This window comes from Onychostoma macrolepis, chromosome 06 (assembly GCF_012432095.1).
Source record: "Onychostoma macrolepis isolate SWU-2019 chromosome 06, ASM1243209v1, whole genome shotgun sequence".
NCBI classification, from domain to species: domain Eukaryota; kingdom Metazoa; phylum Chordata; class Actinopteri; order Cypriniformes; family Cyprinidae; genus Onychostoma; species Onychostoma macrolepis.
In genome coordinates this window covers 27074420-27091691 of record NC_081160.1, presented here as the reverse complement: position 1 = coordinate 27091691, position 17272 = coordinate 27074420, and the positions used below count along the sequence as shown (strand labels likewise).

General features: G+C 36.2%; 1 protein-coding gene across 2 annotated transcripts in view; it reads left to right on the top strand.

Moving 5' to 3' along the window:
* grm4 (glutamate receptor, metabotropic 4) overlaps positions 1-17272 on the top strand; it is a 172203-nt gene that overhangs the window by 115239 nt on the left and 39692 nt on the right. For both annotated transcript variants that reach the window (XM_058780032.1, XM_058780033.1), the window contains exons 4-6: positions 2710-2845; positions 4182-4336; positions 5921-6061. In XM_058780032.1, coding sequence (XP_058636015.1) covers positions 2710-2845; positions 4182-4336; positions 5921-6061 — 432 coding nt within the window. The remainder of the gene's footprint in view (positions 1-2709; positions 2846-4181; positions 4337-5920; positions 6062-17272) is intronic.

Genomic DNA, 17272 nt, shown 5'->3' with positions numbered 1-17272 from the left:
AGTGTGCACGTGTATTTCATATATATATTTTGAACATCCAATAGTATACATGTATATGTGAGTAATTTATAGGTGCATATGCACGTGTTTTATGTATGTATTGATAAGCGATGTTTGATTTAAATCCTACGTGGTGCCTCATAAGACCAGGTAGCCTTTTTTTTTTAAATCTAGATGGGGTAGTCACAGCATCTGCAAGCAGGGGCTAATTGGGTGATGCTAAACACTGACCTCTAGGTATAATAAAGATTCCCATTCTAAAGAACATTTTTTATCTCTAATCACATTATCAAATTATTGTTACTTCTACTTTATTGGAAGTTTCTTCCAATGTATTGGAAGTTGAATAATATTGTGCAGGCCATTTGTTTCTATGGACACAGTGGAGAGAAAGTGTTCCTTTCAAAAATCTGTTTTGGATACTGGATCCAAAAAAGAAGTAAATAAATAGAAAACTGACCTATACCCACACAAAGAACTCTTATAACTCAGTCAGTTCCTCCATCTTGTCAGTACCCATCTGTTCTCAGATCACCCCTCCTGCTGTTCATTATTTTTGATTAAGCATCAAATATGACCCTGCTGGAAATGCTTGTGCATATTTTGGTCAATTCGCACAAGACATACTTACAGGAATGCATCAAAACACCATTTGTTCCTTTTAGAAAGCCATTTATCCCCATTAAAATAAATATGCTAAATTTGATTAACATAGAATTCCATTACAGCAGCTTGATGACCAGAACCAGACTGACACCACAATCAGTGGTGTGAGTTTGGGACAGGGTGACCAATGGCAAATGGGTCAGGGACACCTGTTTGGAAACAATAATTATTTTTATTCAGCTATCTATCTGTCTGTCTGTCTGTTTTTGCAATTCTGTTTGGTAGCAGACAATTTAACAAACTATTTACATGTTTTAACTACTGTAAAAAACTTTCTGTAAAATATATTAAAATAGAAAATAGTTTCATACACACCCACCGAAGTCACTGTGTGACTTTGCTTCATAGCCGTCTCATTCAGTGACATGTGGAGTTCTTACCTTGAGGCCTTCAGTCATTCAAAATATCTCCTGACTGAAAGTAGCATATGCACACAGCAGAGGGCTGCAAGTGACTGCAAGACTCCCGCCGTTAGGAAGCCTCTCCATATGGCATCTTTGAGGGTTCTCTTTTCTGTCTAATTAACGCCTTTGATGCAAATCAGTGTTCCTCTCTCAGCGAGGACAGGTCAAACGCTTTGAAAACGCCCTCTCCTTGGAACGCCAACCATCAGTTTGTGTGGAAGTTTACAAGGGCTCGGTGTTTTCTCGGAAAGGATGTGAGAAGTTTAATGAGCTTATTATTATGCGTTTTTTTTTGCAGTTAATCTGCATATGACTATTTGCTGATATGACGGGAGGTTAATTCAAGGCATCTGTGAAAGGAAGATAGATATGTAACGGTTGGAGATTGCGAAGATGAGACTTTCTACAACAACAGATTACAACAAAAGAGTTAGGGCATTTGTTAAACATACAGTAACGTACATGATAACAAAACAAAAAACTGATAATGAGAACTGATGCAATTTAAGAACCCAGCAGAGCAAAACTTTATCACATTGGGGTTCCAAAGCTAAACAATGAAGTTTCTCTGTAACATCCAGACTTTTCTACCGTTAAGATATGACATGACCAAAACAGCATAATTACCCATGCTGACATCCTTTTTTGATAGTTTTATATATAGAGGGAAACAACAACATATATAAAAAACATTTACATATTTGATAGATGCTTTTATTTAAAGCAACTTGCATTGCATTTTTTATTAATTTTTTTGTCAGTTTTATGCATTCTCATCGTGTTTTACTGTTTGAGCTACATTACGCTGAGTTTTTAATCAGTCAAAAAATGAAATACATATTTAGATAATTAGAAATATACTGTATCATGCATGTATCAGATATATGTCCCGTGCTGGCAAAATGAGTCGGAATGCACACTGTCTAATTTTGAGCTACAGGCAAAAGTCTAGATATGGTCTCAGCATATGTTCTCTGAAAGACTCAAAAGGTGATAATTACCTCCAGCACAGGTGGCTATATGATATCTTGACCATTGCAGACAACTCCACAGCTCTTAATGGCTACTTATCCACTATACAAAGTGACTTAGTGACTGAATGCTGCAATAAATTCAGTATCTTCTATTTTTTAGCTCCCTTGGACCAGCAGGTCTTGGCCTTAGTCTTAAGGGGTCTGGTATTGATCTCAGTCGACTGTGCAGAGAAAATTATAAGGATAAAGCAAGCCACTTGACTTCAACATTCAACACACTCTGTGGTGCATTTAAAACATTGTTCTGTTCGAGTGCACTGTAAAAAAACATTTTGTCAAGTGACCGAAAAATGTGGTAACTGGATTTATTCAAGTCAAAAATAGGATTTAATATATCCGAATAAACCTGACTACACTAGGTCACACCAACAAAAGTAATTTTTAAAGGTCAGATGATGTAGAAATATCTCCTTACGATAACAGTTGCCTATTTTTATAGCATATATTTGAGCTGACAAACATAGCAATGTCTCCGTCAACCAGTGCATGAGTGAGTTTGGACAGGACTGCTCATAATAAGCTATTCGGCGGGGAATTTTTCAACATGTGATTCCATATTTTGCAACTAGCAATAATGCCACTTTTTCTTTTTTTTTCCCCCACAGGAAGTGTGTGTATCTCACAGTCGGTGAAAATCCCCCGTGAGCCGAAAACAGGGGAGTTTGATAAGATAATTCAGAGACTGGGAGAAAATCCGAATGCGAGGGTTGTTATTATATTTGCAAATGAGGATGATATAAGGTGAGTAGCTTTTGTTGTTTTTAAATTAGCATCTATCTTGAAGAATTATATAGTATAAGTTCTTTTATCGTAGCTACGGTGAAGTAGTTAATTTTATTTCTGCTATTAATTCATTTGTGCAGAGCTACAAAGTTAATAAAACAAACTCCAAAATGGGTATTGCTTTCAAAAATAACATCTGAAATACACAACAAGGACTTTGCAGGGAGGTGAAAAACTCATTTCCCTGACCTCTATTATAACACGTTTAATTTGCCCCATGGGAACGTCTGAACGCCCCAGCACTGAGCACCTGCAGCACCTAATCAGAATTATTAGAACCCAGCTGTTCTCATGAAAATTGACAAAAAGCCTTCACTTAAATGTGCTATTAGACATCCATTGAATAATAATGATTTTAATTTGAAGGAATAATTATGGTCAAACTTTTTCAATTTGTTGCTAGCTTAAGCGTTCAGGATGACTGTTTAATCATGCTTCTCTAATTATTGTTTGTCAGCCGTTGTCCTTGAGTTCATAATGACTTGTTTATCCATGTTCACATCGATGCACCTGTAATTCAGAAAGTATGCTTTTCTAATAAAAAAAATGTCTTGATAACATGAATGTGAACTCAAAATTGACCCTATGTACTTTAATACGCATTCTTAAATTTACTGTGGATGATATTCCACAGATATCAATCATCCAACTTGTTTTAAGTTTCCTTTTCAGCTGATGTCACCTTGACTGTGTAGATTGTTGATTAATATTAACCAATAGCCAAATAGCTTTTAGCAATTTTGTAGTTAATACATCATTTTGCATGTAAAATGAGTTGTGAATGCCGTTTCATGTTTAATGTAGGTAAATAAATTGCAGCGAGGGCGTAGCTGCCAAAGATGTGAGTGAATTTTTATGCAGTTATTAAAAATATTGATAAGTTACTGGCACATAAGCCCAGAGAATGCATTCCAAGGCTTACGGAAAGACACTGCGTGTGAAGACGCTCTAAGTCTGTTTCTGTTTAAAAGACAGCAAATGATTTTGTGTGCGCTGCCTGAAACATACTTTATTGAGCCATTATTATCTTGGGGAAATGCTTTTGCTGTCAGTTGTGCATGACTAATTTTGACATCAATTGCTACCGTGCCTGACGGAGAATGCCTAGAAATTTCAGCGCTGAGCAGTGTCGATACTGACCTTTCAATAACATATTGATTTGCAGTTACTGTAAATGGAGAATCACCAAAGCAGCACAGAATGCAAACAAGTAATTAGAGTTGATGTGACTCGGAGCCTGGGAGCAAAGCCTATATTCAACATTTTATGGAAACTGCCACTCATCTCTTAACAGGCGGCTACTGCAGGCGGCAAAAAAAGCCAATCAGACGGGTCACTTCCTGTGGGTGGGGTCAGATAGCTGGGGCTCGAAGATATCGCCAGTGCTTCACCAGGAGGAAATGGCCGAGGGAGCTGTCACCATCCTACCCAAACGACAGAACATCAGAGGCAAGTGACAGATTAAATCCTCCACTTGTCAGTGGTCGCTCTCATCCATTAGAGACCAGTTCTGAACCGGAGTGTGTGCTTAATGTTTTCTGACAACACTTTAGCTACTGGTGATGCATTTAATAAGCAAAACATATGGTGCATGCATAGTGTTAAAGGAATAGTTCACTCAAAAACAAAAAAATCCTCCAAATGCTGAAATTGATTTTCTTTCTTCAGTGGAACACAAAAGAAGACCTTGAAGTATCTTTATGCAGACAAGCCTGTTAAGTTCTTAAAAACGCACAGTTCCACAGTAGAAGTGGTCAATGGGCTTAAGTGGTCAGTGTGCTTTTATTCCAAGTCTTCCTAAGCCATGTAAAAGCATTTTGTTTACAAGTAAACTCCACAGACTAGGCTAAGCTTTATTTTAAAGCCTCTGAAATCTGATTCCACCATTTTTTTAATAGATTTTTTTAATATTGTATCATTTAAAATAATAAAAAAACGAATTTACTACAAAACATTGCATTTTATTTTATTTTATTTTGTTTTCCAAATAATGTGCCACACAACATCTTTGTATAAGAATAATAATAATAATAATAAATGATAACATGTATTTGAACATTGTACATTATTATTATTATTATTATTATTACGAATACAACAAAAATACTTTATTTAAACAGTACAGTATATTTGACAAACAATGCAATGTTTTGTTGTAAATTAATTGTTAGATTTAGCATTGTGTTAAATCTGTTGTTAAATACATAATAAATCATTTAAAATATAATACATATTATTATTATTATTATTATTACTTTAAGAATTACATTTTACTATACAATAGCAATATATTGTGGTGTTAATAATGTAATTTATGTACATTTATTCTGATATTAAGATATGATATTAAACCAGATCTTTATTTTGGCAGACCTTTTGAGTTACAGTGCGTGTTTTCAGGTAGCTTTTATAAAATGAAATGCTCATGAAGTAAACTCTTGGAGCAGCTCTGGAGATGAAGTTCATGTGGAGTGTCCCCATATAGTGAGACACTGAAAACACCATGGGCATCATGCATGCGGCTGAAACTGCACTGCTCGCTCACACAGAGACACAGAATTTGCAAACTTAGCCTACATCTAGATGATTAGGTTAGTGGTGCTAAGTATTGATATTGTGGGTTTATATTTGTCCAGTTGATATCAGCATCAATTTATTGTGCAGTCCTATTTGTGTATCTCATGACCAAAAAAAATATATATATTTTAATTTTTTTCAATTAAAATGTTTTGGTCTATTTTGGAGCTTGACTGCTAGGAACTAGGAACTGTTCTTCAAAAATTATCCTCTTGTGTTCCACAGAAAAATGTCAACTAGTTTGAACTGACATGAGGATGAGCAAATAATGACAGATTTTTCATTTTTTTGGTGTGAACTATTCATAGCAAAAATAGAACATTCTCGGTGAGACGAAAATGATGTTAGATGCAAATGTTCCGTCAAATCATGTTGCTTTCTGAAGTTCATTGGCTGAGAGCTTTGACTCTGACAGAGCGCATTAAATTGACACAGATCTCATCGATCTACCCTCAGGCTTTGATCGCTACTTCACCAGCCGCACACTCGAGAACAACCGGAGGAATATCTGGTTTGCGGAGTTCTGGGAGAACAATTTCAACTGCAAGCTCAGCCGCCATGCCTTGAAGAAGGGATCTGGCGTTAAGAAATGCACAAGTAAGAATCTCTCCCTCTCCCTCTGGCAACACTCCATTTCCAGAGCACCATAAAAGAGAGAAAGTGAGCAAAGGGAGAAGCCAAATCTATCGTAAAAGACTTGGCCTGCTGTTCTCAGATCGCCTGAAATGGGCTTTTGTTTACACCAGAGTCTGATTAGTCATACCACAGCAAAGCTGTTCTACGTCTGATGTTTTCTGACGCACAGCAGCAGCATCCCTGCGCTAAGCACACGGAACCAATACAATCCAGCCAATTGGATAAGAGATGACAATTTTAATTGATTCGATGCTTCTCTCAGGGGAAGAGCCGCCCGTGGCGGCCCCTGTCGGCCACGAGTTCAGCCCCGGTCAAAGCCTGTCCGTTCGGCTGTGGAGAAAGGTTGACTCCTAGCAACACATTTCAGGTTTGGTCCAATCAGTGTGGGTTGCGATCTTACGAGGAGGGGTTTCCGCCGGCAGACCTTCTCGGGGGTGGCTACGGTAGCGCGTCTAATTCTCAGCATGTAGCCTACCAAGCATTACAGCGCTTACTGCACTGCACCAGTAAACAGGGCAGAATATTAACCTCTCGGTTCAGTATCGGTGCAGTGACCTCCTACAGACGGCGGAAGTCAGATTATGTGAGACTGTGGCAAAGGGGCTCACTGTAATGTGTGCAGCGCGCTAAATGTCACCGTGCATAATCCCTGTCAGTGGGCTCGCTTGTAATGGCTGGCCTTTAGTGTGCTGCAAGAAGTATCTGGCCTGAAACAAAACCCATCGCTCCGCCACAACATAATAAATCACTTTTTCTTTATGCTAATTGCTGCGCCCACGAGAAAATTCATCATTGTTACCTCACATTCTTGAATAGCCATTGGTGATTAAATGCGGTGCTTCTATTCACTTGATTAAAAAATATGGTAGGCTGTTTTTGCGTGCGTGAATGAGATGCAAAACATGCCACTCAGGACAGCTTTTACTTTCTTTTATGGTAGTTTTGCAGTCAAATTTATTTCCCGCATGCTTTTGCTACACCCATGGGCTCGCATCTGAAATTTTGGCAGCTTAATTTATCTTTAAAAAAATGCCAACGAGTGAGCCACTTTTTATAAAATACAAAACATGTAATAGGCAGAAAAATGTACAGTGCAATAATTACATGAATATTGTATATTTTTTGTGTCTAAGTAAATATAAATAAATATATATTATGTAAACTGAAGATAGAATGAGATAGAATAGAAATAGAAAACAAAGGATAAAAACACATTATCTTACTCTTTACATATAAGCTAATTAAACAATTTATAAATTACAGTCATGATGAATGAAGAACTCGCTATTTGTAGGTATGCAGAGACTAATTGTTGCGCCCACAATTTGTCATTGTTATCACACATTCTAGAAGTGCTTCTATTTGCTTGATTTAAAAATTCATTTCAGGGTGTTTTTTTTGGTTTGTTTTGTGTCTGCATGAATGAGAAGCACAACTCAGCACAGCCTTTTCATTATTTTATGGTATAGTTTTGCATTCAAATGTATTTCTTGCAAGATTTTGCTACACCCAAGGGCTCACATCTGAAAACAGGAGGTGTGATAGTGTATGCCAGCAGAACTGCACATGTGCTGACATCAGGCTTGATTATTCATGTAAAGAACAATTCGGCATTTGCCATGCACATTGTAGCAGATTTATAATGCCACATGGGAAATGAAAATGGTGTTAGACTGTTTACACAGCTTTATTAGTTCATGAGAACGACCACACATTGAAATACAATGCAGCCTTAACTGGGTCGCATCCTCTAACAGCTTTGTCTCAAAGGGAGGATGTAATATTTATCTGAAAGCACTGATTCAGAACCGGAGGCCACTACGACTGTGGCTTGCTAAACCTTTATCCTTCGCTGTGGAATCTGTTGTTAGCATAGCGACAGTCTCCCGGGTCAGGGTGTTTTTGATGCTGTAATAACTGCTGACCGAGATTAACAGTCAAGATCCGCATGTATTTTCCATTAAGGTTTAGCTTGCATGGTTGGATTGTTATGACTATACAAGGAGTTGTTTTGTAGTCTCCAAGCGAGCACAGCATAATTATTTGCTCACAATGATATTGTGTAGTGAAAATGCTAAATGTAAGTCTCCTTGTATGCCGCATGTGCTGTCCATAGAAGACCTGTGCTTTCTGAGAAAATTCTGAGTCTGTTTTGCACATTGTCATTGGCACAGTGAGGAGTTGTTGTTTTTTTAGTCATCTAGACAGACTACAGTGTAAATATAGCCTCAGAGGGACAATGCTAATGCATGAGTCAACAGGCACCCACAGATTTGCCCAAATTCCAGCTGACATTTTCGATAATGACTAATGTGATGGAGGATCTGTGAAACATATTTGGGGTATGAATCAAAGCTTGATTCTGTGACATCACTGCCTTTCATCCCTTTCATTAGCTGTGAGCTGGGTTTTACATACAATATGCAAGGCATTATTTGCAGTATTCCATACCAGCGGCCTGGACTTCAGGGGGGAAAAAAAAGCTTTATTTATGTATGTATGTATTTATTTTAGGGGTGTCAACGTTAACGCGTTAACGCATGCAATTAATCAAAAAATTTTAACGCGTTAATATTTTTTAACGCAAATTAATCGCTTGATAAAGTTTGACCCCAACTACTTCCCGTCATCGCGGAAGGTTATGTATCATTGTGTGACGAGGGTACAGAACCAGTGTTGCCAGGGTAACGGCACAAGTGGGCTATTTTGAAAATACAGTCGCGGGAAAAATTACAGAGCCGTTTTGGGCTACTTTTTTAATGTACCGCGGCCGCCCAAAATGTATATAGACAAATAAAAATTAAAAAGATCCTTTTACTAATGTGTATTATACTTGGAATGTATCCCTGGCAACTTAAGAACTGAGAGGCGGTAACATCACAAACAACGTGAGTTTCAGCCACAGCATACGTGTCTTTTACACAGCAGAAATAAACATGACAACAGCCACTATAGATTATATAAGATAATAAACACACGATTACGATAGGATATGGTCTGTATGTGATTTTTTTTTAGATTAATGTGTACATCTGAAATGCTAATTTGTGCAGCAATATAAAAGGCTATAAATAGCATATTTTAACAACAGTAAACGACCAAATTCCACATGTGATCGCAAAAGGAAGTTATTACAAACACTCAATGGTGGTTTGAAGTGAGTTCTGAGTAAAAGTGTACTTATTAATCTCATAAACTGTCTTATGAAGCATGATGCTAATATTAGCTCTAATGCAGCTGCAGAACAGGTCAAATTCTTCTTTATAATGCATTTTGTCATAATACTTCACGTAAGGTCGCAAGAAATGTTTTGTTGTATTTATTTAGAAATACTTTTGATAATAGTTGGTAAGCGATGTGGCTTGGTAAACATTTTATTGCTGATAATGGCTGAATAAAAACAAAAGAATAATGATAAAAGAATAAGGATTATGTCTCATACCTGGTGGAGGTGTGAAAGGTTAAACTAGTTTGTCATGCACTTCTTTATTTCAACACATTTACAGGTAAATCCTAGTATTTTAAATTTGTGATTAATCATGATTAATCACAGTCCACGACTGTGATTAACGCGATTACATTTTTTAATCGATTGACAGCACTAATTTATTTATTTATTTACTTGATGTTTAAACACATACACACACACACACGCACGCATGCGTGCGCACACACATACAGCGGGTAAAATAAGTATTGAACACGTCACCATTTTTCTCAGTAAATATATTTCTAAAGCTGCTGATGACATGAAATTTTCACCAGATGTCGGTAACAACCCATGTAATCCGTACATACAAAGAAAACAATACAAATAAGTTCAGAAATTAAGTTCTGTGTAACAAAATGGAATGACCCAGGGAAAAAGTATTGAACACGCTTACTGAAATGTATTTAATACTTCGTACAAAAGCCTTTGTTGGTAATGACAGCTTCAAGACGCCTCCTGTATGGAGAAATTAGTTGTATGCATTGCTCCGGTGTGATTTTGGCCCAGTCTTCAAATCTTGAAGATTCTGTGGGCCTCTTCTATGAACTCTGATCTTTAGTTCTTGCCATGGATTTCCTATTGGATTCAAGTCAGGTGATTGGCTGGCCATTCTAGCAGCTTTACTTTCTTTTTCTGAAACCAATTGAGAGTTTCCTTGGCTGTGTGTTTGGGATCATTGTCTCGCTGAAATGTCCACCTTCATTTCATCTTCATCATCCTGGTAGATGGCAGCAGATTTTTATCAAGAATGTCTCTGTACATTTTTCCATTCATCCTTCTTTCAATTATATGAATTTTGCCAGTGCCGCACCATGATGTTTTGGGGTGATGTTTTACAGTGCCATTTGACCTCCACACGTGGTGTGTATTATGGCATCCAAAGAGTACAATTTTTGTCTCATCTGACTAGACTATATTCTCCCAGTATTTCACAGGCTTGTCTAAATGTTGTGCAGCAAACTTTAAACGAGCTTCAGTATGCTTTTTCTTTAGCAATAGAGCCCTGCTTGGTGAGCGTGCATACAGGCCATTGTTTCTTTGAAACAATTGCATATGCTAATTCCAGGTCTTTTTTCACAAGTGATCCTTGGCTCTTGGACAACTCTTCTGATAATTCGTTTCACTCCTATGCCAGAAATCTTACGAGGAGCACCTGGTATTGGCCGGTTTATGGTGAAATGATGTTCTTTCCACTTCCAGATTATGGCCCCAACAGTGCTCACTGGAACATTCAGAAGTATAGATATTCAACTGTAACCAATGCCATTAGTATGTTTTGCAACAATAAGGTTGTGAAGGTCTTGAGAGAGAGCTCTTTGCTTTTACCCATGAATGTTTCTTGTGTGAGACACCTTTTTATAGGCCATCAGTTGGGACTGAACCAACTAATATTAATTTCCACTGACAAGGGGCAGGATTGCTTTCTAATTGCTGATAGATTTCAGCCGGTGTCTTGGCTTCCATGCTTTTATGCACCTCCCTTTCTTCATGTGTTCGATACTTTTTCCCTGTGTCATTCCACTTTATTACACAGAACTTAATTTCTTAACATTTTTGTTTTGTTTTCTTTGTATGTATGGATTATTTGGATTGTTACTGACATCTGATGAAAATTTCATGTCAACAGTACCTTTAGAAATATATTTACTGAGAAAAATGGTGACGTGTTCAATACTTATTTTACCCGCTGTATGTTCAGAAGTTTAGGATTGATTTTTAAACATTTATTTTTATTTTTTGTTAATGTTATTAAAAGAAGTTCTCAATTCTGCATTTATTTGATCAAAAATACAGTAACTAATACATAAACTAATTTTGTGAAATATTATCACAATCTATATTCTATTTTAATATATTTTAAAATATATATATATATATATATATATATATATTCCTGTAATGGCAAAACTACATTTTCAGCAGCCATCATTTGAGTATTTAATGTCACATGACCCTTCAGAAATCATTCTAATATCAATTTTTCATACTTTACATTACTGTATAATATTGTGATGCTTAAATTCACTAAAAATACTATTATATAGTATACTAATAGTGTCAGCCATTTATAAGTTATAGCATTAAAATATATATACACATTTTTTTGTATGGGATAAAATTGTAATATTGGTGCATCTCTACCTGTAATATTTTTGTATGTTTATATTAAATCCATTCTATCTAACTTTTTATTTTAATTTTGATATTTATTATTATCATCATTGTAGTCACTCTTTTTGGTACACATTGCAGGTGTACCAAAGTGCTCGCTCACAGAACATTTCTAGTAATTTGAAGTTCACATTGATTGGGACGTGCCTGAAAGTGGTGTTGACCAAATGAGTGAGTTGTTTACTCTGTAATTAGTCAGTCCTGTTCCATCAGTTTGACCCGTTGATGTGGATTTGTGCACTGATGGTGTAATCAACCAATGCCAGTAACATTTTGCTGTATTTTGCCGTTCCCTCCTCTCATTGGCGTCACGCTCTAGGAGCTCAGTGAGAGCACACGGAGCTCAAGGGAGGTCCCCCGCTGAAGCTTAATCCGCCAATGTCACTGTTGGAGAGTGCTACTTTAGAAAAACCATTGATATAGAAGTCATTTGATGTCATATTTTTCATTTAAATTTTGTTCTTTTTTTTGCAGAAAGGTCAACAGTTAAAGCAAAACACAAACAGCACATGTATATTTGTAACCTTAAGGCATCTTAGCCTGGATCTCACCTTTATCGGCATACTGTCAGCTTGTTCAATGGGACTCATTCATGAAACTTGTGCAGGACATATTTCTGTGTAAATCATTCAGAAAGCCATTGCTACATAAGTTGTTTAGTTTCATGTTTCAATGTTTGCATTTGGCCTCATTCATGAATGGCCTTGTCGAAATTACTTTAAAAACTAAAAATACAGTTTAACAATGAATTTTTGATGCACAGCATTCTGTTGAACAGGCATACTGATGCATTACTGAAAGGACAAGATACTTACACTACCTTTCAAATATTTGGGATTGGTAAGATTTTTTTTTCTTCAAAGAAAATGAATGCTTTAATTCAGAAAGGGTGCATTAGTAGATCAAAATTGACAGCCAAGACAACAAAATGATGTTATTTTTGAAGTTTTTATTCATCAAAGAACAAAGAAAAAAAAAAAAAAAATCCTGTTTTCACAAAAATATAAGCTGCAGAACTTTTTCAAAATTTATAAAAAAAAAAAAAGTTTACCAAAAGGTTCCATTTGTTAATCACAGTGTTCTTGATATTTACACATACAAGACATTATAAAAACATACTGCAAGTGTCAAAACTCAAAACTAACTCCCCAGCTTAAAATATGATTTTAAACTTTTAACTTTTCTACTTTTCTGAAATACCCAGATTTTAAATTGGGAGGATCGTGTTACGATCAATATGCATCATTGTCTATGTAATCAGGGAGGTGCGTTCTGAATAATTCATGTCTGTCCATCAATCACAAGAGTGATACTGCTGTTAGGTAAAGAAAGACCGTTTTGGGAAAACATAAAAATCTGAAATTGCATTTCATGAGCATCATGACCTGTGATCGGTGAAGTACTGTATGTACAGTAAAGGCCCATGTACAGACATTCGTTGTTGCATTAGTGATTCAAGCCAGTGACTAAATGTTTAGTAAACGATTAACTTCACACTGTTCCATGAAAACCGTCTGTTATGTAATATTGTGATTAATTTATATACAGAAAGCAATCAAAGATTATTCTCTATATAACCGCTGCAACCTTTGATGCAATGGGAGTACCTGTTTTAATCATAATGCTATAATCAACACTTTTCACCATTAGTTGGTGGCTGTTATTGTAAAAGCATGGTAAACGCTCTCAAAAGACTTCCACATGTAATGATAATTTTTACTGTATATTCAAAGATATTAGCCAATTATAGTAGTGGGAGTTTACATTGAAATCAGTAGACATGAAAAAATCGTACCACCCCCAAACTTTTGATTGGTTTTGTGTGTTAGATTTAGTCCAAAAACACATCAGTGCATCGTGTTGAATTTAATTCAGATAATGCATCAGATAGCAAGTTAATGAGTACAGGAATGTATAGCATTGCATTCTCTCTGATAAAGCAGCAATGCTTAAATGTAAAGACTGTGTTGACCCCCACGCTTATCGAAGATCCAGCAGCCAGAGATAGCAGAGAGCGTTACATCAATGCTGCGATTTTCCAGCCCTCACAAAAGCCCTCTGGTTACTGTCGGATTAAAAGGCTGGATATCTCAGCGTTCAGCTTTCTCTGCCTCTCCTCCTCTCTACCTCCTTCCTATTCTCTATCTCTCGCTCTCTGTCTTTCTCTGTTTGTAGCACTCGGCTCTGCTTTTATCAGGGTTGAACATACAGGAAATTCTCCATGCAGAGAGCAGCTTGTGATTATGGATTGCACATGTTGAGATGGATCTCTGTGATATCAGAAGATGGGAGGACAAAGTTTAGCTTGTTGACATCTGCTTGCTGTAGCTTCTTGATTTCACTGCTCTCTTGAGTAAGGGGACATGGATCCTGACTTTTGAGTAAGCGTTTTCTCAGTGGTTTTGGTAGGTTGTGACCCCAAATCTCCACGTAATCGTGTATTGATAGAATCGGAAAATAAATAGGCTTCGCAGTTTATAAAAGACCAGTGCACTTTTGAGGATGTTTTATTTGTACAGTTTTGATACCCATCTTGGATTCTGAAGCAGAACTGGCTGAAAACCACTAATCTAGTTTGCTTGCTACTCAGCGGCTTAATCAAATTGCATAGCAAAAGTCCTATTCTTGCCAGTTTTTTGAGTGCAGTACGGATCAGATGGTCAATGGAATACCTATGTGCACATTGTCTGAGACCGAGTAACATCAGACTGACTGATGCTGGTGAATATATATTAGCCCAGTTATTGATTGTACACAAAATGCCTCATTTAACTAGATTCAAAATGAATAAATGTTGAGGGAAATGTATTATCCCATTGCTGCTGGCAAAATTGTTTAATTTGATCCATGATCTTTCCATTTGCCAAATTTAAATGACCGGAAAACGCAGCGCCAGTGCCAACATTTAAAGCTAATTGTTGGTTTAACCTAGAATTTTTAATCTGACTTATTTTTTTTGCCCTCAAAAGTGCCATTTGCAGTATTTATAATAAATAATAAACTTTTATAAGTTGTAAAGAATTCTTTTCTTGCTAGTATGTCTCCTGTTACAAAGTAATGAACGATTCAAAACTCAGCTTCTGATTTAATTCAACACATTTAGAACAAAACCTCATGCGTGTATTAAAGTAAATGCTCAAATCAGATGCAGGCATCATCATCCAGGAGTTATAAAATTAAATTAATTATATGGAACTGATTGAAAAGGCATTAAAATGTAAGAAATGAATAGATTGGTAATAGATGCACTGCTTTTAGACTTCTCCCATGACATTCTAAGGGGAGTGTGTTTTTAACGAAAGCGTAGATTTCTTGGCTCATGATGATTCCACTTGGGCTTGTTTTAAATTGCAAAAATTGCGTTCTCCGTTCAAAAAATATATTTTATTTTGAAGTAAACATCAATGTCTAATGCACACTTAGAGTTGTTAGTTTGGCAGTCAAATGGACCATTGGTCTGTGGAAACATCTTTTGTCAGCTGTCTGGATCAGTCTGATCATTGGTATTCGTGGATGTAGGTGTGATGATGCTGTTAAGATGCACTCAGATGTGTTGTATTGTGCAGAGCTGTACCACTTAATGCTGACAGCGATCGCTTTGATGGCCGCCTGTGGCCTTCCCAAAATTATGAAAAATACTGTTGCAGTTCAGAGTTTGTTTAAGAAAATGGTGAGCAAGTTCTTTCAGTGATCTGCTGCACTGCGCTTACAATGCAAGAATAACTTGTCTTCATCAGTGTCTTTGTTTTATTTTCACCTAAAATATCTAAACAATATTAAATCACCTGTCTGAATGCATATGGAAATTATATGCAGATGAGGCTGTGCATAATAAGCTGTTTAAGCTTGTATACACAATCTTCTGCTAATTTGTATTAGCATGTCTAAGAGTATGTGAGAATGGTTTTATAAATCTAAAAACGTATGCGTATATGCAAATTGCCATTATAACAGTAGCACGAAAACCCAGGACAGAAACTCTCACTTGAATCTCCTGCAGTTAACTACTACACTGTAATAAATAACTTAAAATAATAAGCATAAATGGAGTACATTTTACAAATGTACATTTTGTTTAATTCAATGTTACTTTACATTTCTTTAATTATTTGTGAAATGTAGCAATTTCTGAGTGAAAATAGTTTTAAAGGCAATTTGTTTAGTAAGTATAGCATGTTAAAAGTTACCAAATGTAATCTATAGTGTTGGCAGGAAGCGAATGGAAGAAAAGGACAGTCACTTCATAAAAATTTGCACAGTAATTGCTTTTGAGCTAAGCAATATACAGCAAAGCAAACTCTTCATGTACCCGTCCACAACCTCAGCACAAGCTCTACTCATTGTTTGCCTCTCTTCTTCCTTGTAACATACACTCACTGGGGGTTGTAAGGCAATATTCTCCGTGAAAACTGCATTGGAGTTGGTGTTAATTGTGAAAAGTGGTATATAAATGTATATTTAACATTTAATTATTTAGCAAACGCAACTGACAAGTAAGAAATGAATGAATTTAGATTCAATTGAAAATGTATTCAGGTTATGCATCTACCATTAATAGTGTGTGGAAAAATAAAGTATTTTAAGTGTATTTTTAATTGTACACAGTTTTTAAAATATATTTAGTACAAGGTGAAGCCAAAGCAAATTATTAAAATATTGAGCAAATGATTTAAGTTTGGAAATTTTGTATACCATTTTATATATATATATATATATATATATATATATATATATCATACTAATCAGGGACCTTGACATGAAAGAATTTGAACCTCTGAATTGAGGAAACTCTTGTATTTGTTTTAGTAGATTGCATGCAGTGAAATTAAGTTAAGACCAAAAATGTATTGCATTATCTCATTTTTAAGCTTTAAACAAATAAATAGCTCCCACAATCGGGCTATTTTAAAAACAATGATGAGACACAAGACGTCCTTGTTTGTATTCAAAAAGTGTTGAAGGATGTCCCCCGGTGACAATTCATGGGATTTGGATTGCCAAGCTTTAACTGAAAAACTTGAGGTGCTTTGGTTCCCTACAAAACCTCCCTGAGGCTTGTGTTGCTCAGAGAGGAGTGGCGGAGGAGACGTCTTATGTCTTAAATGTTTTGCATGGGAGCGTTGATCAAAAGGCAAGACCCATCTTTCATCCAGAAGAGATGTCTGATAAATGCAGAGGTGATGCAGATTCCATCTATTATCACCATCCCACCTAAATTGGAACGTTGTTTCGTATGGATTATAGAGGTGGGTTTGTAAACAAAAGAACGTTGGTTCGATCCCTATGAAGAGCACACTTGAGTCATCAGCACTGTGCCCTTGAGCTGGAAGTCGCTTTGTATAAATGCCAAAGTTTGACTTACAAACTAAAACATTTAAATAGATTGTTAAATACAGTCGTTTATTTTTTATTTTACATATATGCAAAATATTATTAAAATTTTGATTGTCTGCACCTAAGACGAAAAGCCTGAAGCCTCTCAACAAATAATACCTGAATTATTTCTGAAA